Source organism: Betta splendens, chromosome 7 (assembly GCF_900634795.4).
Source record: "Betta splendens chromosome 7, fBetSpl5.4, whole genome shotgun sequence".
NCBI lineage: Eukaryota > Metazoa > Chordata > Actinopteri > Anabantiformes > Osphronemidae > Betta > Betta splendens.
The window spans coordinates 2,057,265-2,080,020 of NC_040887.2; the positions used below are offsets into that span (position 1 = coordinate 2,057,265).

Sequence of the window (22,756 nt, forward strand, 5' to 3'; positions counted from 1 at the left end):
CTGCATTCTTTGCTCAACCGCAGAATTTAGACTGCTGTTCCCAATTAACCAAAAAACGAGACAGAATTTGCCAGTTATCTTAAACGAAACTTTATTTCACTGAATGGTCTTTGACACTTTCCTATTTCTTACATGTATAGTGAAACTAGAATGGATTTAAGATACATAAACACAAAGCTAGAATTACACCAACCATTGTTTATCTCCATTTCATCATTGCTTTTTAGAGCTAATCTAAATTTTCACAACCACGTGTGTGCACTGGGTAATAGACTGTTACAGAAGCAAATTTTAGCCATAAGACTTGTCAGTAAAAACAAAGCAAGTAGATACCTGATATACAGACAGGCTTCGTTCCACATTCACTAACTGCATTTTCATCAAGCATAACAATAAACCGACATGATTTTTTTTTCTCAACAGAAGATTTCAATTCATTGGAGCATTGTCAGAGTAAACAGACTGTCAGCTATAATGTGGAATGGTGCCTTCAACTACAATATGTGGAATGTAGTGGTGATACATGGTATTGTGACACTGAGCTTCTTTCCAAAGTGATGCGCTTCTCCAAACTGACCTGATTTTTAACACAGCCACTCACACAAGCCATCTTGTGAGTGGCCTGCGTGTCATGCACATGGGTAAAAACCAAGATCAACAGTTTTACCAGCTGAATTGCATCTCGTCTATCTCGTTCTTTAAGGATTTCTACAACAAGCAGATGCTGCCAGCTAAATGAAAATGCAGAGGCTGTAAGAGAAAGCCAGGCACAAAAATGTGTTTGGAGAAAACAACCGCTTTAAGGGGGATATTTTGCAAGCAGGGTTGATACAGTGTGGTAAGACATTTTTCAATTAACATCAATAAAAGGTTATTTTAGGGTTTACATAAAGATGATAGTCAATCTTGCAAAATACATGGAACCACATTTACGTACATACAATTTTCATCGTACTGAGATCAAGCAGCACCTGAACAGTGAGAAAAACTACAATGACAGTCCATACTTAGTTCAAAAAAAGAAAACAGATGCACTGCCTACCTAAATGCCTAATAATGTGGAATGTCTTATGTCTGAACAAATCTAACATGACAATTTAAGGGTCCCTTAGAACATTTAAACTAAATTTGTGAAAATGTTTAAAGAGCATTACATCAAGATGTCAGTGTCACAATACAGCCTGCCTCCTTTCTGTATGAGCCCACAGCAGAATTGCAGTTAGTTGAAACCAGGATTGCGTGTGTGTCTAGAAATTCAAAAGAAAACAGTTTTGGGGTTTGTGAAGTAAATGGAAAGCCTACCATCACAGTGTTTGGTGGAAATCAACTGCCAGTTTTATTACCTTACAATAAAACCTGTAAATATATAAGGAATTCACAAATAAGTAACAAAAAAGGGAAAATGCACAACAAACTAGGTGGGACAAAGGAATTTGGAAGGACGATTAGAATTCACAACCCCCTCCCCCCAGACCATTGCAGTCTTTCACATTCATTCACACTCACTCACTACATACAGACACACAAAGCTGACAAAAACAACAGCAACATGGACTCACTAATTAATACAACATGTTTCCACAAAGTGACTGAAACTGCTAACAACTGAAAATTACCCTGTCACCTCACAGTGAACTGAGAGGGGTAAACTAGTTGGTCAGGAGCAATTCAGGCTGCTTGTCATACAGAAGTGGGAGGGGCTGATGGAGTGGAGGGGGATGTATATAAGCTGTCTGTGTTTAAGATAAGAGTGTAGGTGGATTAACAGTGCATTTCCATTAGTTTCCTTCCCCTTCTCCAGCCTCTGTTTCATCTGTCTGGTTTTCTGATGTCCACAGCTGAAGAGAGAGAAAACAAACACTTAGAATTCGTCATGACTAATAAATGCATTAAGATCAGAGGAGAAAAAAAAACTCACAGTCAGGTTGTCCCTTAGTAGTTGCATGATCAGGGTGCTGTCTTTGTAAGAATCCTCGTTCAAAGTGTCAAGTTCAGCAATGGCTTCATCAAATGCCTGAAATATAAAAAGATACATTTTTTTATTTAATTTTGCATGTTTAAGTGTCACCGTCGCTAAATGGCAGTGACTAAATGTAAAGATTTCCTCCAGCCAGCCAGCACCAATTTAAAAAAAGCTGAAGATCTAAAAGAATCTAGAGAATGTAAATAATACAGTGAATTTAAAATGAGGGGTGTTATACCGTCTTAGCCAGGCTGCAAGCCTTGTCCGGGTTGTTAAGGATTTCATAGTAGAAGACTGAGAAGTTGAGGGCCAGGCCAAGTCTGATGGGGTGTGTTGGCTGCATCTCCCCCTTGCTAATGTCAAAAGCTTGCTGGTACGCCTTCTGGGAATTGTCCACTGTATCTTTATAGGCATAAGAGAGGACAAAAAATTCAATCTTTACGATTTTTCAATTTACTAAAATGTATTCTGGCCACCTGAGGGCAGTGGAGCAAACATTCTATTGTCACTATTATACTATTTGCTGTCATGAGAAGTGAACCAAAAGGTAACTGCGTAAAATTTTGAGTAAAATAAATTCTGAAAATGGTTTGGTTAGGGTTAGAAAATGTCGGCAGGATCTTCCTACAGGACACTGTACTATATAAAGAATAATGATATATATTATGAATATTAGAATACAAAAATGCAAGACATTCTTTACTTACCCTTCTTACTATCCCCAGATGCAACCTCAGAGAGGTATCTATAATAGTCGCCTTTCATTTTCAGATAGAACACCTTGCTTTCAGCAGCAGATGCATTGGCAATGAGAAAGTTGTCCAGTAGCCCCTAAAAACAAAAGAAACATGTTTAGCTGTGTGAAATTCCACCATTATAAGGACATCAGTTAGGATGGGTTGAAGCAAAAACAGTTACAATCTAAAGGCCTTACGAGCACATCATGGCAGATTTCCTGCAGCTCAGATTCAATCTTCTCCCGGTATTCACTTGACATCTGCTGTTTTTTGTCATTGCCCTCAGTCTTCTGCTCAATGCTGGAGATGACACGCCAGGATGAGCGGCGTGCTCCCACCACATTCTTGTAGGCAACAGAAAGAAGGTTGCGCTCCTCATTTGAAAGCTCTGCACCTTGTTCTGTCACCAACTTCATCGCCGCTGCCATGTCATCATAGCGCTCAGCCTGCTCAGCAAGCTTGGCCTTCTGTACCAGGTCGTTCTTGTCCATTTTCTAGACTGAAAAAGACAAAATACTGTATTACAAGTCAATATAAGGGTATTAATTAAAAGCAAGATTTACAATGGTCAATAAATTCTCCATTCGACACCTATTTATATGTTGTAAAGTGATAACATTTCTGTTAGCAGCTAGGCTTTGTTTGAGCCATGAAACCACTGGATTCGGTGAGTAAGATAATCATTGCGAACTGGGCCCTGAGCAAGTGGGTCAACCGTACACACCGCTAGCTAAGGTTAGCAGCTAGCGGGTATATAGGGACCTCCAATCCCGTCTCGTTCCATCCTCCACAGTCCTTTTTAAATAAACAGAACTGAATCCAGTTCCTTAAAATACTTACAGCAACGCGTTTTATCTACAATTTACCACCCAGCACATTGCTATTGGCCGGTTTAACAGGATTTCGACCGACACTCGCTACACCGGCCGAAGCCCTCCCGGGTCAAGTTTTTATGCCATCCTCCAATGCTGCTAGTAAGACGAGCGGATGCGTTCGCTATCTGGTCTGAGGTGTATCACAAATGCGATCATTCGTTCTTATTTATGTTGACGACCTAACTGGATTAGATAACGTTAGCGCTGCTAATCTGTCGTATTCGTGATAACGCAAAGCGCAGTGTGGCTAACACTTGCTAGCCCCCGTTGTCTAATGTAGCGTTACCGCTATTTAACGGCAGCGTTTATTAGCTAGGCCAGCTAACAAAACGACAGCGCGTCGCCTCAAATTACGTTTCTGGCGCTGGCCAGCACAAAAAAAATATGTTTTACTCGTCAAAATAACAAAAAATGGCTGCTGCGGTGTTTTAATTGTGCGTTTAATTCATTTTCAACATCGGTGCCGCGGCCCGCCCAGACCGCTGAGCCTGTCAGAACAAAGTGTCATGGAATCCGTTAGCTTGCTGGCAAATATTAGCTGCTAGCTTGCGAGCTAACCGACTAGCCTTTTACGAAGCCAGGCCTGGCTCTTCAGTTACGATGGCTTCTCAATAGGAGCAGGCAGGCGCGGCAAAACTGCCACGCGAACACCAAAATACGAATGAATACCTGACAACGCCGCTCGTACACGCGCAGGGAATATTCACTTACAATATGAGGGACTTGTTCTCCTGCTTTTTTTCTTTCTCTAGACGACTGAACCTCCGTCCTCCGTATCGTTCAGGGCAGTACCACTTCCGCTACTCCGCTACTTCTGTTTCCTCTTTTCTCGCCACACATCTGCCTTACGTAATGCACCCGCTCTCAGCCGCCACACGACTGCTAATTAACGCGAAATATACACAATTCCCACGACCACACGCGCTTAATACAGTCATTATTTAATGTCTTGTGGTTTAAAAAAGGCCACGCCATTAATTCAAATGGTCGCTTTGTTTGTATCGAATATTACACGAAAATGTTAATTTATATGATAATAAATCATGGTTTGCGTGAGGTCCATTTGTTTGAACCCGCAAAGTGATGAGCAGAGGCGTGCTTTTTGTTCTTCCAGTAAAAAATAACACGATTGAGACGTTTCTACGAATCTGATTACACTGGTTTTAGGCACATCACTTCTAATTTAGTATCTTCAGCAGCTGTCTGCACTGTTTGATCACGTTACACGAGTAGACCAACAATCACAGACAGAATACTGGGGCTCTCATACTGGTCAAATTGCATAAATATAGTTTATGAGTACAGTGTCTTGATAGCAAGGTCAAAAGTCAAGGTCACTTTCAGAATAGAGAAGATAATGGAATAGACAAGCTGAAAGAAGAGAATAGAAAAACCTAACACTCCGTTTACAAAAAATCTGGAATCAATAAATTATCCTGCAGCACAAGCAGCACTCCACACAAAGATATTTATTTAAAAATAATCAGGTTGAAACATTACTTTGAGACATTGCAACCTGAGATTTTGGGTTTTCTGAAAGGATTTCTGGATATCTTAACATATAACCACGCGTGACACTAACACAGCATGTATTGAGTTAAATTTTTGACTTCTCCCTCACTCAGCACAATTCTGCCAGCTTAATAGAACCTGGCCGGAAAATTTTCCTCCTCACAGTTTCAAGCCTTGCAGACAGCAACCTCTTCGCTCAGCCTTGACTAAGACACCATGATACAGTTAAGGACTTTTATATTTACATCTGTTATGATCCCGTGGATACTTTCCTCTACAGTCAACAACAAATACATGGACACGAGAAAATCTAAGGTAAGAAACTTTCATCAGTGAGTCACAAAAACGTCATTCTCAGGAACTTTTCTATTTTTAATAGTTTTTTTTTTTACAGAGGGATGTTGAGATCTTTGACAATTACGATGTTCCCCAAGTATCAAACACTGACCAGAAAGTAGCTAAAAAACCCAAAGGTAAAGTTAGTTTATTTTAATTTTGAACAACCTTTTAACATTTTGAAGTCAATTATTCAACAGTTGCTGAGCTATTCTTCAACATACAAGCCTGTATTATGTAATAACGGGGCCTGATCCAGTATCCTCATCTAAACAGTGTCGAGCATTTAAGCTGCACAGTCACATTTGTCACAGATAAATACACAGCATCTGTTCGTATGTGAATTAAAATAATATTATTGTTATTTGCAGAAATGCCAACATGTCTGCTGTGTGTTTGTCTGATTGGATCTGTTTACTGTGAGGAAGTGTCACCTGAAATGTCTGCTGTCCCCACTCTGCCGAAGGAAACCACGTATCTCTATGCACGTTTCAACAAAATCACAAAAATAAGCAACCATGACTTTGCAAACATGGGTGAATGCAGATCCTTTAAAGTGCTCATTGAAGTCTCACCGGTTAAATGCCTTTTGTTTAAGCTCTCTTCTTTTTTGTTGTCCAGCTACGTTAAGGAAAATTGACCTAACTGGAAATCTCATCACGGAGATACAAGATGGAGCTTTTTTGAAACTTCCCAATCTCGAGGAGCTCAATCTTGCAGAAAACAGACTGACTAAACTCCCTACGCTTCCCACTAAACTATACTTATTTGATGCAAGTAACAACAGGCTTAAAACCCAGGGAGTGAAGGCAACGATTTTTAAAGTGAGCTACTTCCTCATTGAACCTCTGATATGTGATAAAACAGTAGGGGTGACAGAATAGTTTTCCCTCTTTGTGCAGAAACTCACAAGGCTGACATATCTCTACCTTGGAAACAACAAACTGATTGCAGTACCGCAGCTTCCAGAATCCCTTCAAGTTGTGCACCTGCAAGTATGTTTTTAATTTCAAAAAAATTATTCACTGCAAATGCAATAACAATTACATTTTTATTCTGCCAGTTGAGCAGGATTTAAATGCATCATGGATCGTTTGTTCCCTGCAGTATAACAAGATATCCACAATCACAGATGAGACATTCTGCGACGGTAACGACAGTTACTACATCCGGACCAACATGGATGAGGTGAGACTGGAAGGGAACCCCATCAAGCTGTCGCTGCACCCAAACAGCTTCATCTGTCTACATGCTCTCCCTATTGGATGGTACGACTGAATCTGGCGAAGCGAGTTTCTTACAGAGGTAAACCTTAGAGGATGTGATATAAAGATGTAGATGCAAGAGTTTGTCTTGGTTTTTATCACCTTCCAGAACAGAACATCCTTGTTATATCGTTACACTTTGGCCTGTTGACAGGTTGCACTGTGGCATTTTTAATGTATCGATAGTCATACTCATACAGGACTCGCTGTGATTATCATTACATCATACTCATTATCTCAGCTGTGCCTGAAAACCATATAAACAATAAAATGTGCATGCTAGAAGTTCTCCATCAGCCTTTCAATCTTGATTCCTTAATAGCATGCTACATCACCCTGTAGCGTGCTATTAGTCAAGTTCATTATAACCTCTTTAAATAGAAATAGAGAGCAAACAGTCCAACAATGTGTCCTCAGATGGCCATCGTTCACTTGGCTCCAGACTCAGGAACTATTAGTCCGTCTGTTATCTTCTGCTGGTACTCTCGTTCTGATCTTTTTCTTCGGTAGACGTCATCTGGAAAAAAAAAAGAGAGTTGAGGGACTGAAATAAGACACCTTCAATGAAGACCTATTTTTTGATTTAAATACAAACAGTAAACCGTGTTTTAAGTTAGTCGCTGGGCTAATATACAAAGCAGACCACACTCCGAACCAAGACAAAGACAGATCTAAAAACAACGGTTCCTGTTCACGTAAGACAGGTTCTGCTGGATCACCGGCGCAGCGTTTCAGAGTAGTTCCACCTGCTCTTCACAAGCCAAAATGTCTGCTGGAAAAAATGCATCATTAAAGAATGTGAAACCAAAGCAGCTGGGTTTCCCTGAAAAAGAACTTTCTCTGCTCAGGAATTATAATAGGAAACAGGAGCAGTTCCCTGTAGGTGAAAACAATTCTACGGTTTCCCAAACGGCCCCAGAACAGGAGCTTCTAAAATGTCCAGGGCAGGTTTTTATCCTTTTGTTTAGCACAAGAGGATTTTATACAGCACATCTGACCACATCTGGAACAATGTGGTATAGATCCAGAGAGAGAAGGAGCAGAAAACCCTGTCCTTCAGGTATTTGAATGATCATCTGGAATAAATACTTGCAGAGACAGATATGCAGACATGAACAGACTATTTCAACAGCTTTAACGTCTAGTAGCAGTAAGTATTGACATTGGTGCTTAAGTCATGCATCAGTGTCTCTATTACTTTGTGAAGCTACCACTCGTGGGGCCTGGAAGGTGTCTTATCCCTAAACGAGGGTCACCTTGAGGAAGTCACCACTGTTTTAGGATCATGCGTTTGTTGCTGTTTCTTTACAGGTTATTTCATATTTCAAACACGACCTGTCAGACTCCAAACAGTAAATTATGCTAATAATAGAAGAGGAAATTTGAGAGTGCATTCATTAAAGAAGAGATCGAGCTGTGTATAGAACAGTTAGACAAATATGCTTAGATTATAACTTGACATCTAAAGTAGCATGTGGAGGCTGATAGCTGGTAGTTAGCTCGCACATGTAGCTAAGTAAATAAACTAACAACAAATAAAACAAGCATGAATTTGATCCATTGAATCCTTATTGACACAAAAGACTATATCACAAGAAGTCTGCGCTTCGTGGCTTGTTTTTAAGAGCTAGAGACATATGCAGGCTAACATGCTAACAGGAAACTCAGCTAGATCTAAACACTTAGACACTGAAGTCTGTCACCCACAGAAAGTCTCTTTTCCGATCCTCACGTTGATCATGATCCACTCCATGACGCCCCCGATGCAAAAGAAGACAGGAAGGAACCGGTATGTCCCAAGTCGCCGTTTACCCGGAACAAGGCTCAGTAAATACTTTAGGTTCCTGCTTCTGTGAAGCATCGCGGGTCAGTGGAGGATCAGTCTAAAAAGCTGTGACTTAGCCTCGAAACGAGACCTCTAATGTGTCCTTAACAAACGGTACAAGAGCCACGGGCATGGAAGGGAGCGCTCGATGTGTAACCTGATATACAGGAAGTAAGCGAAGTCACGGGGAAATGTTAGCGATGCGACTTATAGCAGGTCGACGCCGGGAAGTAAAACGAACATCCCAAAACGAGTCCTAATGCTACGTTCATTCACGATTCAAAAAACTTTATCAATCCCAGAAGGAAATTGCGGTGCACACTTATGATCGCTTTAAAGATAAAGGTTTTTGAATTATTAATTATTATTCATTATTAATTAATTAATTATATGGGAGGTGTTGTCTATAGAGAGGAGTTGGACCAGCATCCTCCTCTCAGCTACAGCATGTAGGGGGTCCAGCTCCACCCCCAGAACAGAACCAGCCCTTCTGATCATTTGTCCAGTCTGTTACTGTCTGCTACATTCATGCTGCTGTCCCACAGACCACAGCCTAAAACACTGGACCCACAGACTCATAGAACATTCTCAGCATGGAGCTGCAGACGTTAAAGGACCAGAGCCTCCTCAGGAAGTACATCCTGCTCTGAGCCTTCTGGTTCACAGCTGAGGAGTCCTTTTTCCAGTCCAGTTTATTGTCCAAGTCACTCCCAGGTATTTGTACTCTACCACCTCCACCTCTTCATTTTCAATAGAAAGAGCAGTGACAGAACTCCCAGATTTCCTTCACCAGCTCCATAGTTTTGTTTATGTTGATTTGGAGGTGTTTCTGTCCACATCAGTCAACAAGTCATCATGTAAATCATAGCCTCATGCAGTCGAGTAAAAATCTTCACATTAACACTCCATCACTTCTAATTTTCTGGGAACAATGCAGTGTTTTTGTTATTTGATATGTTAAAAAATAATTCTACAAATCTGCCAAATCTGCACCACCAGCTCATTCAATATTTTGATTAGCCCAGAAAAAAATAATATGATTAAACTGACCAGAACTTGATTTTGCATTTATGGGTATCATAAAAGAAAGAAAGTCAGTCATGGTTTTGTTAAACTCTGTAATGAAATAAGATGAACAAAATAACAAGGCCTATTTCTGAGTTTGTTTGTTTTTTGTATTTTTACAACCATGGAGCAAATATTTATATACGTTCCAGTAATATGACATTAACCTTGACCAGCTATTGTTGCCAGAAGCACAAGGTTATGTTTTTTTTGTGCCTGTTTAAATACTATTTACTAACTAACTAATTTTAACTGTAAGCACCATCCTTTTCATCACCCACCCAAGCTACAAACCACACAAACTGTGGCATGAAAGGTAAAGTACAACATTCAACTAAAAGGCAATGTTTAATCACTGACAAATACACAAATGGATTAATTTGACTGGATGATGAAATACATTTGACAGTTTGGTGTGACACATAATACTGCAAAGCACAGACACAGGATACATCTCAATACACAAGACAATCAGACACATGCAACAGCTACTAGGGGTTTCAGAAAGAGTACCATACAGAGATAAGAGAGCCACATGTCTAATTTCAGATCTACTCTAAAACAAAAAAGTCATTATGATTTATTATTATAAAGAAGAGCATACGTGATGCTTTGGGATCAAAAACGTTAGTTTCTCTAATACAGAATATTTGTTAACCTGTGACCTCACAGACTTTAGGATCTCTTCCTTTTGAATTAATTTTGAATTTTACATTTACATGAATGTATGTCACAATATAGATCTGACACCATACAGAGCTTCAGTTGCTATTCAGTCTTTGATTTTGACTTTGTAATAAACAGACAGGTATTATACAGCTACATTAAATAACCACATTGCTAAAAAAATACTTTGGCCCACATTTAACAACAATTAGGTACAAAACAGTGTCACAGAAGGAAATTGATAAGTAATACTGACGTTGCTGTGTAAACTCAATGATAATTTCAAACATGTTGTAAAAACACAGACAAAGAAGTGAATCAAGAACTCACGTTTTTACAGTTTAGGCCTGGATCTTTATGCCCAGCACTACATTGATCAGAATGGAAAATACTCAGTGATAAACTACTGAAATAGACGTGCAATGTATTATTTTGGATGATTTGTGTAACATGAAGACAAATCAAACATTAACACTAGTCACTGCAATTGTGCAGTAATTCAGTCTTCAACTTTGTGAGCTGGTCGACAGAAAGTCCAGTGATGCTCCACCGTGTTCTCGTTCGCACGCTCGCTCATGTGATGCACACGCGTGTTCCGGATGGTGAAGCCTTGTTTCATTATGTAGTCCATGAGGTGCACCCGTAGGGACACCTCTTGATGATAGTCACAGGGTCCGAATGTGAAGGACACCTGGCAGTCTCTGGTGTCCATCATGTGTTTGTTCCACTTGGTGAAGTTGTTGGAGATACCTTCTAGCAGAGCGTGGACCTTGGTGGTTATGGTGAGCTGTGTGATGATAACAGCAACGGGGTTTGAGTATTTTGACAGTTTCCGAGTGCTAGAGAGCTCCACTACCTGCTCAAAGATGTCAGGAGGGTACAGTGGCTTGGGGTCGTTAAGGCACTGGATCAAGGGTTCGATCTGGTAGAAGTCTGCCTCCTTCCTCAGGAGGTCTGTCTCTGTGAAGTCCGCAGGGAGCGTGAGCTCAGACGTCCGCAAGAAGTTCAGGATGTACCGGAAAAGCGTTCCATCCCGATCGATGAAATAATTCCCTTGGGAATCACGAGTTGTGGGAAAATCTCCCCTGAACATGGCACCCAGCATGGAGTCTGGATATCGCTGTAGGGTGGATAAACTCGTCGTGTACAGGTTGCCTCCCACGTTCAAGGTAACAGGCGTGGTCATCTGAGGAAGTATCACATGCATCAATCGAGGTAAAAATAGACCGAGTTGGAAATGTGAAAGTCAGCTAGTATTTCATTAGGTTCCCTAAAGTAAATGTGAGGTGTAATGTCATGATCAGGAATTAACAGTGCTGTTTGCTGAGCTGACAGGGTTGTGTTTCACAACAGGGGATGATTCTGCTGAAGCCATGTGTTATACTGCAATAAAATGAACCTAACTACAATGTTACTACTATCACGTCTTACCCTATGTCCCCAGTCTCCATTATCCATTTGTAGATTTATAGCCACGTGGTCAGAACCCAATCAGAGGAAACGTATGGTTTCACCTGTTAGAACAAAAAGTCACGATGACACCAGCTGCATCGCAGGGACATAGATATGAATAACGTTTACACAGTTGCTCAACCGTGGATGAATCACAGAAAGCAGTGGAAATTAGTGAAGAGGAGAATTAACAGGAAACAACCCAGCAGTTGACAGATATTCACACTGGCTTTAACATTTACACTGGCTTTACATGTGGAAGAATCAGACTGGCGCCATGTAATGCAACACCTGTTATAATTTGTGATAATATTCAGTTTACTACTACTATGTACAACAATGATGCATCTTACTCCTCGTATTTAGAGGCTGTCTGTTCTAACGAGAACAAACTGAACCTTTCACCTTCAGACCTAAGGTTATAATCAGAAATCATTCATTTCATTATTCAATTCATTACATGCGACCAGATGAGCTACACAATAAACATACGACTCAAAAATCTAACTGATAAAGTGGTAACGGAGCCAGTTAATGTAGGGCTGGTAGCTCTACACAGGCATCAGTGCATTTCACTGCCTGCTACGGAGCAATCTGGCTAACGAGCCCGTGTAACAATCACCAAGTTGTAGTTTTTATAGCCAGACATTAACTTATAAATGCTACCTGACTGAACCGACGACAAGAGCCCAATACGAGTAAATCCACCTGAGTACGACCCTTGCAAACGTACATGCTTTAGCCTGCTAGCTAGCTAGCTGCTCACTTCCTAGCTAACATGCTAACAAAACTAGCGGTCCCGCTGCTCATTCTGCCTTGCTTCACGCCAGGATCCCAACTACGTCACCTGGAAGTGAAGTACGCACCAAACCTGAGCCTCGCCGGCGCCGCTTCTCGACTATTTGTCCTTTTTCTTGAGGTCTGTGTTGAACATGGACTGGAGCAGTCAGATGCTCAGTGATTTGCCGCTGGTCGCACCGGGGCAGCTGCGCTCGGCTCCAGGCTGCAGAAGAACAGCGCACCCACGGAGGGGGGGGGGGGGGGGGGGGGGGGCGCGAGGGGGAGGAGGACGGAGGAAGATGGGGAGAGAAGGGGGAGGCGCTGCTGCAAGCACAGGCGACTGCATGAATACATCTATTCACACCTCTGCACACAGGGATCTTCGGTAGTTTTATTTTCATAGATTACACTACAAATAAAACTGTATTCAAATATGGAAGCAGCTAAGAAAATGCGTTAACACTATAAACCTCATTGGAAAGCTCTGGTGTGGATGTGCCTACATGTACTGTGTGTGACAGGAGGATGGAAGCAGGTGTTTGTTCAGGAGGACTTCTTTGCGCCGCCGCTGGCGTTTTGCTGCGCGATGATGAAGTCCAGGATGAGCTTGGCTGTTCGGCAGGGCCGCTCCATCACCACAGAGTGGCCACAGTTATCCAGCAGGTCCACTCTGCAGCCGGACAGCGCCTCCGCAATGACTGCAGCCCCAGAGACATCCACCACCTGGAGGAGCGTGCAGCAGAGGCCATGAGTCTGTGCAAAGGACTGAATCTGCATCTGTGTTTGTATTTGGTACCTGGTCTTGTTTGCCCCAGATCACCTGCAAAGGTGCAGTGATCAGATGTAAGTGCTCCTGTAAGGCATATCTGGACTTCTCACCAAAAATCTCCATGAATACTAAGAAAAAAGAACAGAGAAAGTGAAGCAGGTCACGTAGATGTTTGCTAAGGATTCTACATTTTTCAGGCACTAACCTTCTTGGAAAAATGTGATGTGAGGCTGCTGAACGTCTACCAACCCCTGCAGAATCTAAACAATACAGTTGGTTTAAACAACAGCAAAATGCAGGCTGAGTTTGCACAAAATGAAGTTCCGAGCGCTTCCAGCCGTGGAGCCGACCTGCTGCGGGATTTTAAAGCGAACGTGGGAACAAAGCCTGAACATGTCCTCCATCTCATCGGGTGTAGTGGGGATCAGTGGGATGTTTAAGGTGAAATTGCTCTGCTCCAGGTCCTGCAGGTGATTGTCAAATTTGGTCTCACATGGGTGAGTTGTGCCTGAAGAAACAAATGTGTTTCTGGTCAGTAATAATTCAATAATCAATACTGTGTTTGCTGTCAAATTAAATGCTTGCTGTATGTGGGATTTGTTGGGTTTAGTTGTAGTCTTAAACCTTACATTAAAAAGTGCCTTGAGATAACTTTGTTCTGATTTGACGCTATATAAATAAATTGAATTGAATTGAAAATTGAAATACTGTGTATGAAATAAATACTTAATAAATATCCATGTATAATAAAATAGTTGTGTTAATAGTTTTTACTCACCGAATGGACAAATGAGTGTGATGCTGCAGATCTCTGCAGGATGACACGCTGCATAAACCCCGGCTACGGTTCCTCCCATCGATGTTCCCACCAGATGGAACGGTTTCCTGTTGATGCCGATGCTTTTCACAAACTGAGGAGAACGAGCACACGGTGACTGCAGGGGTAAAGTGTAACGGGCAGGTTTACAGAGGCCTCGTCCGTGTACCTGATGGATCCTTCTGACCTGCCCCTGGATGGAGTAGTCCTCCGTGCTGGTGCGCGTTGTTCCCTCGTGTCCAGGCATGTCCACACACACAATGTGCAGGTGTCTGGGTAAATACTGTGGCAGCAGAAGCGACAAAACAACAAAGCTTTGACATGATGTTAAAACCCAGAACAGCTGTTATGGTATGTAAAGACTTTGGCCACATGGGGTCCTGGTCCCATGAGTTCACAGCAGCAAATCTGATTTAAGCTTCACTATGACCTTCACAACAGTGAGCCACGTGTCCTTGTGAGCAGAGAATCCATGCAGCATCAAAATGGACGGCCTCATCCCGGGTTTCCCCCTGCAGGAGTAGCAGAAGCGATAGCCACCACAGTCCGCGTAGCGCACCTGCAGGCCTAGAGTCCTCCTCCAGTACCTGTGGAGCAGCAGCGGCTTCATTCAGGCGCCTTTAGTCACCAACGGCCCAGCACAGGTGCATTACTTCCTCACCAGTAGTAGACTTTAATGAGAGCCGAGGGCCAGAAGATGAAGGATGCGACAAAGGCCAGGATGGGAATAGCCAGGGTTCCCCCAGCGATGATAAACAGGTTCAACACATCCAGATCAGCCGCCATCACGACTCACCGAAAGACAGACAGCATCTGACAACACCTGAGTGCTGTAATGCAAATGCCAAATCAAACGGCAGCGTGTAAAGTAAAGCCTCTCTTTATAAATGCACTAACCTACTTTTCAGATGTATTGTTCCTCCTCTGTCTTCGTTCCACACAGATGCATCTGACCGCTCGTCGCCGGGACTCCGTTTGTTCCACGAGCAGGTTGTCAACTCATCTTGTAAAGTATAAATTTGAAACAGTCCTCGTGTGGTGCAGTTAGTCCCAGCGGTTTGTGTTTGCTCTGGACAAACCCATTGATTCTTAGTCATCACTGGGAAAAACCAGGCCACAACATTCTGAGATCGATCTTTTAAAGTGAACGTTCAGTCAGACTCCATTTCAACCAGTTTGTCTAACTCATCATAGATTCAACATCATCAGTGGATGATAAAATTATGCAAGGAATCTACATAAAGTAATTTTACCTATTTATGATTCTTTTTATTACAGATGTTCTGATGTAATTTGGGACGAAAGCATTAAAATGTGATGAACACATTTAGTTGTAAGAGAAAATCTCCCCCACAGGTCGATTCTCAAGCTTGAGGCCCAGAACCTGCCACTGGGTGTCAGGATAGAGGCAGACGGTGACAAGTGTCACCTGTTTACTGGGATGAGTCAAGATCCGCTGTGTAAACTCTGACCGGGAAGCTTTCAGGCGTTTGGGAACGTTTCTGATTCAGCTGTGGACGGCAGACGTTTCATTCTGTTAAAGACAATCTGAACTTCACCAAACACAGATGGCGAACCAGTGAAGGCCCTCGCGTTTCTGCATGTACTGACCTATTTACAGTATATGATGCATACTAATGTTTTACAGCTATTATATACAGATAATTAGCCACTTTTGATAAGCAGCTGATTTTCTATTTAAACTACTTGTTTCTTTTCAGTAATTCTAACAGATTAAATAAGACAGCTTCATGAAGCCTAGGTTAAAAACCGTGTAATCCAGTGTAGGCTGCCATTCTGCTGCTGCTCTGGTCAACTACAGATGACCTACATACAAACTAGAGCAGAACAAATGGACACTGCAACTTCAGAGAGGCCTCTATCCATGGGAATGAGTCGCCCCTTTTGGGTTTTTATAGGACAGAGCCTCAGTCTGCTCCCCATCACATACTGGGATTATGGCCCATGTTGTATGAGCGACTTCCTGCAGGACATCACCCGCTGTCTGTGCACAATCAATGGCCTCATAGTTTAAACTACAATACCTTTTTGCACTGCCAATAAGAATAATGTCATGTTATTGCAGGTGCACAAACACAACACACCAGGTAAAGTCTGTGTTTCTTCCAAATGAAAGAGGTTTTAATAAAATGTTTCTAGTTTATTAGCAGTGTACCATAAGACACCAGAGCAGCATCTGCGCTACATGCTGTTGATGAACCATTACCACACTGAGGGCATTCATCTTACACTCAACTGAGGCTACGTCACTGTGATAGCATTTATTATTCTGACAGTTACAGAGATGTGTCACATTTAGGAGATTCAAAGTCCAGAAAATCCACCTAAGGTACCGTCACACAGAGTTTATATATCTCTACATTCGTTATTAAATAGACATACAAATGTATTTATTTGCACACAAAACTAACATTCCTTTATTAACATCTGCCATCTAAAATAGAGCATCTTAAAAATTAAAGTGTTAGGTACGAGCCCACCTAATTAGTAGCGTGATATGAAAAGGGGGCAAGTTTTTCAGTGCAGACAAATGCAGACGCATGTGCGAGGTTCCCTCAGGTCCTGAAGAGCACGGCAACGGTCACAGCGGTTACAGCCACAGCAACCACAGGCCCCCAGATCATCCACGGTTTCTGAAATGAGTAGCGACACACAAATGAAAACATGAGCGTCACCCGTCGTCACGAGAACCGCCCACCCAAGGAACGCCAAAGCTTTGACAGCGGAAGCTTGCCATCGAGACCAATGCAGAGCAGAGAATGCCAGTTAGAAACCGACACAAGCCCAGTCAAGGCAATGAGAGAAACGGTTAAGCATAAGCGATCCACACAAGACAAACAGATGCTGGAACCGTTTAATTAGAGCGGTTAGAGTCAAAAGACGTTCCCCTCGGATGAAGACATTCTGGGAAATGAGGAGAACCCGATTACGTCATGCAAGGACACTTATGGGGATGAAAGATGGAGGCCGACTTGACAGGACTAATGTGTACCTTACTACCACAATGCGCCGAAGCACCAATACAGCAAAGCCAGGATAACGCCGATGACTATGGCTTGAACAGGCAGCAATAGGGAGGTCTACAGAAGGGAAGGGATATTATAGTAATCAACTGTAATGGGACATACTTTAGTTGGGTGTGGCTTTATTAATGCATCCCTCAGTGAGCGCTTGTGTCTGTAACTGGCGTAAACCTCAGTCAAAGCAACAGAACAAACTGGGGGAGTGGGCAAACTGAGAACAGGTGAATCTTAGAGGAAGATTCAGCCTTTACAGCTGGAGTAGTCTTTCAAAACATGTTCTGTTGCAAAGCTCATGCCTTTGAAATCAACAGGTGTTTGCTTCCTATGACAATTCATTCAAGTCATTAAATAAATCAATGTGATTTTACACTTCACGTTAGCCATCAAACATATGCTTTGTGTTGCAGCAGACAGACCAGCACTGACCTTGCTTCCTTTCTCCTGTAACTCCTTCATGTTCACTTTGCTCTGCTCAAGCTCATCTGCCAGTGACTGTTTTTCCCGTTCACTGCTCTCGTACTTTTCCTTTAGGTCGGCCAGCTCACACTTGGCTTCTTCAAACTGCATAAAGCAAATGAAAGCATTTACCCACAAGCACAGAAGACTGCATTGTGTTACTTCAGTTGTAATGTCATAGTTGAATTTTAATGAAGCTATAGAGGCCTTGGAGGCAACGCATGTGTGACATTGTCAGCGACAGGTTATTTTCAGGCCTGGCCTGTTGTTTCGACAGCGTACCTCTCTCTGCAGAGCCTTGCTGCGGCCGTCTGCTTCATCCAGTTGACTTTGCATCACGGTGCTGTCCTGCTGGTGCTGGACCTGTAGAGCCGCCAGCCTCTTTTCCAACTCCTGCTGGGATTTCTCCAGGTTTTTGAGACTTTTGGTCAGCTCAGCATTTTGGGCATGAGAACTAGCAAACACAAAACACGGAGTTCAACCGGTGCAGTGTATGGTAAAGTAAATCAAACAGCACACAGGTAGGGTGGAGGTCGAACACCGACCTCGCCACTTCCTTCTCCAGCTGCTGCTGTTTCTGCAGCAGCGCCTCCTTCTCGGAGCGCAGGGCTGCAGAGTCACTCTGCAGGGTGCCCTTCTCTTTCTGGTGAGTCTTCAGCAGTTCCTCCTTCTCCGCCCTGAGGGACGCGCAGTCATTTTGCAGACTGCTTCGTTCCTTCTGGTGCTTACTTACGATATCCTGCTTCTCCGATCGCAGCGCAGAGCAATCCTTCTGAAGGCTGCTGCACTCCACCTGCATCGATTGCAGCTCACTGGCTGCAGTTAAAAAGCTTCATGTAGTAACGTATGCTTTGAAAAAGTTAAAGCATTAATAGAAGTGCACAGCTCAGAAAGTCGATTCATTTAAATACCACTGGACTCTTTCTATGTTTTGGAAAAACTGCTCCCACCTTGTATTTCTGCGGTTTTCTGCCACTGCTTGCTCTGCTGCTGAAGGTCGCGCTGCAGGTTGTCAATCTCGCGCTCGTATTTGTTGGCAGTCTGACGCCATTTGTCCAGATCCTTCAAGGTGGTTGCCAGGTTACCCTGGATGGCAGCAACATCCCGTTTGTGCTCAGCACCTGCCGCCTCCAGAGAGTGTTTCAGTGCTTTGACCTCATCACGTGCACTTTGTAGTTCATCGCGTGAGCTGGAGGAGACGTCCATTTGCTGTCTAAGGTGGCCCATCTCATCCTGGAGCTGCCGCAGCTGGCCTGTAGGGGGCCAGGATCAGCATTCAGTCAGTAGAGAGCATCAAACTTTCTTCATTTCCCATTCAATAAGCAAACAAGAATAAATGTTTATTTACCTTTAAGAAGCTTTATCTGTTTTGCAGATTCATCAGCTTGTAGTTTGTTTTCTTTTCTCTCTTCCTCTAGGATTCCTACAAAATATAACACAATCCAGGCATTTGTGGATTGCTGCAGAGTTTGAACAATAGCAAGGCTTTGATGTCAGTGAATTTTAAAATCCTACCCTGTAGCTCAATGCATTTGTCTTTCTCAGTATTTGCCAGCTCCTGAGCTTCTCGAAGTTCATCACTCAGGCGCTGGATCATTTTTTCTGAGTCTCCAGAGGATCCCATGTTTGTCCTAGTTAGGTCGTCTGTGGAAAAACACGACAAAATATATGCCCATCAGAGATTTCATGCATGTACTATTACAGGTAGTGGAGTTAATCCTATTACAGTAAGTTAGAAGCTTCTAATCGACATTGGTGGAGCTACACCAGGTTGTAGTCATAGAAACAAATAAAAAGAGAACAACTCAGTTTCACCATAATAGTTTAACCAGGGCTGACATACTAGATGATTTCCCAAGATATTAAAACAGGCCTATTACATAAACTAATTGCCAACCCAGAAATAGACACATTATCTGCATTTATTATCCAAGCTTCCATTGCCCCAGCGACACCGGAGTCTCTGGAGACTACACTGGTTGTTAACAGCAAGTTACTGTAAATAATGCACAAAGGGAACAGCCCGTGTTGTCAAGGGTCTGTTGTGTTTTCTAGGGGTGGAAATGAATCACAAATGCTTGCGCTTTGCCAAATGCCCTAATCTGCCATGGCTAGGAAAAGAGATGACCTCATCACAGACGGAGCATTTGGCAGTGGCGAAAACAAGTGTGCGGACAGATCAAGTATGTGAACCATAAAAGGACACGGCACAGGACTGAGACTGCTGTGAAACGCTGCATTTGTTTGAAAACAGGTGTCGTCATGTTGAACACACGCCTGCATAGACACGCACAGTTAGCAGCACTACTAGACAACTGCAATAAACAGGTATGAAGCAACCAAAGGAGGCTGGTGGCACCCTCTGTCTCAAGCACATGACCAACCTACTGGGTGCCAGACAAAGGATGGGTGGGCAGTGCTCTGTCCTGCATGTGTTCCATCATTCATGCATATTTATGAGTGAGAGTCACAATGTGAGTGGGCTCACTGTAGCAGCTGTGCATCCAGCTCAACCTTCTGAAAGAACACAAGGGAGAAAGAATAATTCAGATGATCCCTGTTTTATCTTTAGCAAGACTAGTTATTACAGCCATTATCGCCAAATAACACCTGACAAAATAATGAGATCAGACGGAGGGTAAATATACCCCTCAGGCCAGCATCACACTGCCTCAAGTGATGACGGACAAAAAAATGTAGGGGAATTCTTTTTTTAGCTCCAGTGCTGAAGGCTACAGCCATGGTCCATTTTTTCAGGCAGTCCGTTTTCTCCCCACTGAACCAGACAACATTCTCTAACCGAATCAGAGTGTTAACACTGGTCACATTGACAGCAGCAGCAGCATTTAGGGATCCTCTATAAAACTGCTGATCAGATTGTAAAAAAGGGATGCAATATCGGTTTACAGCTATAAAATGTGCTGTATGAGGCTGAGCAATGTCGTCATCATTTCAAAAAGACTGACCTGCTGTTATGCAAGGACACAGTGTGCCTTGTGATGTTTATATACTGTGTACGGTAGCATTACATTGTTTTTCACAAATCATGCAAAATTGATTAATGCTTCATCAACCTCTCTGTTTATTCCCATGTTCCCCGTATTGCATCATCCCTTGAATTCTATTCTGACCAGTCATCCTAAATGTCAGAGCTACCATGCCAGTCAGCTGATGTGCCCTTACTGCAAACAGACTCCATCTTCTATTCAGGAGATGACACTAGAGAAATCAGCTTCTAAAACAAGGCCACCTACATCACTGTAGCTCCAACCATGACTCAGGCTTTTCTTCTCGCATTACTATCAGTTCAGAAGACAGGTTGTGTCAGGGACAAGCCTGAACAATGTCAACTTCTGTCTGCCCCTAAACACAAAATGAATGCATCAGGATTACCTTTAATTCGTGATACGTTGTTCAGGGGATCACTCAGCTCTTTGGCTTCCATTTTATCTGTAAACAACAGGAATAGTCACATGCATAGCAATGACTTCAGCACTTAGATAGATGTGCACTAAAATGACTACAACTATTTGGGGAGTGTTTTCTAGGAAAGGTAAATAAAAATGCATGCACATTTATGAAGACAGGTACTTATAGTATAAGCTTCTGCATAGCTGCAGAAATATATTGTAAGGAATACTTCAAAGGAAATGTTGAGAGATTAAACCAGAAATATTACCTTATGCAATCCCAGAGCAGTACTCTACGTGCTGAGGCGACAGCAGTCCATGACATGAAGAACTCTTCTCCAACTACCAGATTTTTTCAGATGCAAAATGGAGCAGACCAAGCACTGAGGGGAAAACCCAGAGGGGGTGACAGACACAGCACCAGATCTGCCTTCTATTGTCAGACGGAAGTCTGTGCAGAAAAAAACAACAGTTTTTTGTAAAGGGATAAATACTGTTCTTAGATGTGGTAAAAATGAATGACTCTAAGAGATGACTGAGAAGTGTGCCATCTAAAACATGACTCCCCCATTGGATGGGAGAAGTCCCCAGCCCCTTCACTCTAGGTCATGCATCAGAGTGGGGTATCAGACGCTGCAGCTGCATATGGACACAGAGAGGTTTTGTTCAGCTGTGCTGCTCTCTGGCCAAGTCGTACTGATGTATACATACAGCAGCTGACTGACGACGCATATAAGCCTCTTCTTTCCCCTGTAGGCCACTACTTTTTATTTTTAGATTTCTACACATTCTGTCTTACCCCTTACATCTACAGGCCATACTTGTGTTCTATTGCTGCTTTATTAGTTAGATTTCAAAGTGATGCCCAAGTTCTTTTTTGTAAACACCAGCCAAAACATGCCTGGTCAGTAGCTTCCACTAGAACCTCGTGTCACATCTGAAATTCTCTGAATAATGTATAAGGTCAAGCCGACAGGAAATGCGTGCATATTCACTTGCAATACTTCCAACAGAAAGTGAACTTGCGCAGCTAATAAAGCTGATGCGGCCTCGGTGTGTTTTCTTACGGTTCAGAGTAAGCTAAACTATCGTTACAGGTATTTATCATTAGTCACGTGGCTACAGCTCATTTGCTAACAATATTTATATTAGTTGACAACGGCTTAAACTTCACAGATATTACTGATCAACTTAACGTTACTTGTAACGACTGGATTAATGACTGAAATTAAAAGTTGCCTTAAAACAGGCCACGGGGTAAAATCTGTTTAGAGTAATACAGCTAAACTTTGTTCAACATAGTACTCAAACGGAAGCAACTTACCTCCAAGCACTACATGCGCTAGCTTAACTGGCTGAGGCTAGTTAGCTTCTAATTAAATGATCTAACCGTTAATTGCTAATTGACTGCGGCCACGTAGTTTTTCTAAACGAGTGCTTGGAGGAACCAAAATAAGCGTCTTTCTGCCTGTTCATGAGGTCACGTGCTGATTGATGAACTCGTAAAGCGAGTAATTTTCAATAAATTAGCTGACATTACCCGCAAATGCAAATCAAGTTTGAAATGAAAACGGCTACCCTATATCAATTGTAAGTTATAATTACAATAATTGAATTACTCGTTAATACTTGGCTGTAACCATGATAATACAGCAAAAGCTACTCATTAAATTAACACAAGATAAACTACAGGGACTTCTGCTTCTTCAAATATTGACATTTGATACGGGGGCGTGGCTTCTTCTACTTCAAATCTTGGCTTTTAATACGGTGGCGGGGCGTCG

The 22,756-nt window shown here is 42.5% G+C and overlaps 6 protein-coding genes across 13 annotated transcripts; 1 reads left to right on the top strand and 5 right to left on the bottom strand.

The window, feature by feature from the left end:
• Positions 1-74: 74 nt before the first annotated feature.
• LOC114858784 (14-3-3 protein beta/alpha-1) lies at positions 75-4,446 on the bottom strand. The gene is made up of 6 exons (XM_029156356.3): positions 4,287-4,446; positions 2,898-3,199; positions 2,671-2,794; positions 2,202-2,365; positions 1,919-2,014; positions 75-1,838 (listed from the first exon to the last, which is right to left on the bottom strand). The coding sequence occupies exons 2-6, from the start codon at positions 3,189-3,191 to the stop codon at positions 1,779-1,781; spliced, it is 738 nt and encodes a 245-aa protein (XP_029012189.1). The 5' UTR covers positions 3,192-3,199; positions 4,287-4,446; the 3' UTR covers positions 75-1,778.
• On the top strand, positions 3,548-6,981 carry ognb (osteoglycin, paralog b). The gene is made up of 7 exons (XM_029156355.3): positions 3,548-3,674; positions 5,201-5,402; positions 5,482-5,560; positions 5,795-5,959; positions 6,045-6,247; positions 6,326-6,418; positions 6,531-6,981. Exons 2-7 carry the CDS (start codon positions 5,304-5,306, stop codon positions 6,699-6,701), a joined length of 810 nt encoding a protein of 269 aa, XP_029012188.1. The 5' UTR covers positions 3,548-3,674; positions 5,201-5,303; the 3' UTR covers positions 6,702-6,981.
• LOC114858786 (ubiquinol-cytochrome-c reductase complex assembly factor 5) lies at positions 6,456-8,686 on the bottom strand. The gene is made up of 2 exons (XM_029156359.3): positions 8,396-8,686; positions 6,456-7,205 (listed from the first exon to the last, which is right to left on the bottom strand). Exons 1-2 carry the CDS (start codon positions 8,547-8,549, stop codon positions 7,117-7,119), a joined length of 243 nt encoding a protein of 80 aa, XP_029012192.1. The 5' UTR covers positions 8,550-8,686; the 3' UTR covers positions 6,456-7,116.
• Positions 8,687-9,907: 1,221 nt separating this feature from the next.
• kctd6b (potassium channel tetramerization domain containing 6b) lies at positions 9,908-12,728 on the bottom strand. 4 transcript variants are annotated; one of them, XM_029157146.2, is made up of 3 exons: positions 12,544-12,728; positions 11,676-11,758; positions 9,908-11,430 (listed from the first exon to the last, which is right to left on the bottom strand). In XM_029157146.2, the coding sequence occupies exons 2-3, from the start codon at positions 11,700-11,702 to the stop codon at positions 10,744-10,746; spliced, it is 714 nt and encodes a 237-aa protein (XP_029012979.1). In that variant the 5' UTR covers positions 11,703-11,758; positions 12,544-12,728; the 3' UTR covers positions 9,908-10,743. The 4 variants fall into 4 exon arrangements, with proteins under 4 accessions (XP_029012979.1, XP_029012980.1, XP_029012978.1 ...); XM_029157147.3 differs by having other exon boundaries at positions 12,568-12,727; XM_029157145.3 differs by having other exon boundaries at positions 12,563-12,727.
• A 119-nt stretch (positions 12,729-12,847) lies between these two features.
• Positions 12,848-16,176, bottom strand: abhd6b (abhydrolase domain containing 6, acylglycerol lipase b). Of its 3 annotated transcripts, XM_029157143.3 has the most exons (9): positions 14,964-16,176; positions 14,724-14,892; positions 14,493-14,649; positions 14,232-14,345; positions 14,024-14,156; positions 13,596-13,753; positions 13,451-13,505; positions 13,273-13,373; positions 12,848-13,199 (listed from the first exon to the last, which is right to left on the bottom strand). In XM_029157143.3, the coding sequence occupies exons 2-9, from the start codon at positions 14,846-14,848 to the stop codon at positions 13,020-13,022; spliced, it is 1,023 nt and encodes a 340-aa protein (XP_029012976.1). In that variant the 5' UTR covers positions 14,849-14,892; positions 14,964-16,176; the 3' UTR covers positions 12,848-13,019. The 3 variants fall into 3 exon arrangements, with proteins under 3 accessions (XP_029012976.1, XP_040927386.1, XP_040927387.1); XM_041071452.2 differs by having other exon boundaries at positions 14,024-14,345; XM_041071453.2 differs by having other exon boundaries at positions 14,024-14,345; positions 14,960-16,176.
• Positions 16,177-16,329: 153 nt separating this feature from the next.
• Positions 16,330-22,450, bottom strand: slmapb (sarcolemma associated protein b). 3 transcript variants are annotated; one of them, XM_029155904.3, is made up of 11 exons: positions 22,297-22,450; positions 21,242-21,423; positions 20,956-21,012; positions 19,078-19,206; positions 18,911-18,985; positions 18,513-18,815; positions 18,108-18,378; positions 17,845-18,016; positions 17,533-17,667; positions 17,076-17,163; positions 16,330-16,716 (listed from the first exon to the last, which is right to left on the bottom strand). In XM_029155904.3, exons 3-10 carry the CDS (start codon positions 21,005-21,007, stop codon positions 17,080-17,082), a joined length of 1,221 nt encoding a protein of 406 aa, XP_029011737.1. In that variant the 5' UTR covers positions 21,008-21,012; positions 21,242-21,423; positions 22,297-22,450; the 3' UTR covers positions 16,330-16,716; positions 17,076-17,079. The 3 variants fall into 3 exon arrangements, with proteins under 3 accessions (XP_029011737.1, XP_029011738.1, XP_055366466.1); XM_029155905.2 differs by lacking the exon at positions 17,076-17,163 and having other exon boundaries at positions 22,297-22,448; XM_055510491.1 differs by lacking the exons at positions 20,956-21,012; positions 21,242-21,423; positions 22,297-22,450 and adding an exon at positions 20,051-20,079.
• Between the last annotated feature and the right edge of the window lie 306 nt (positions 22,451-22,756).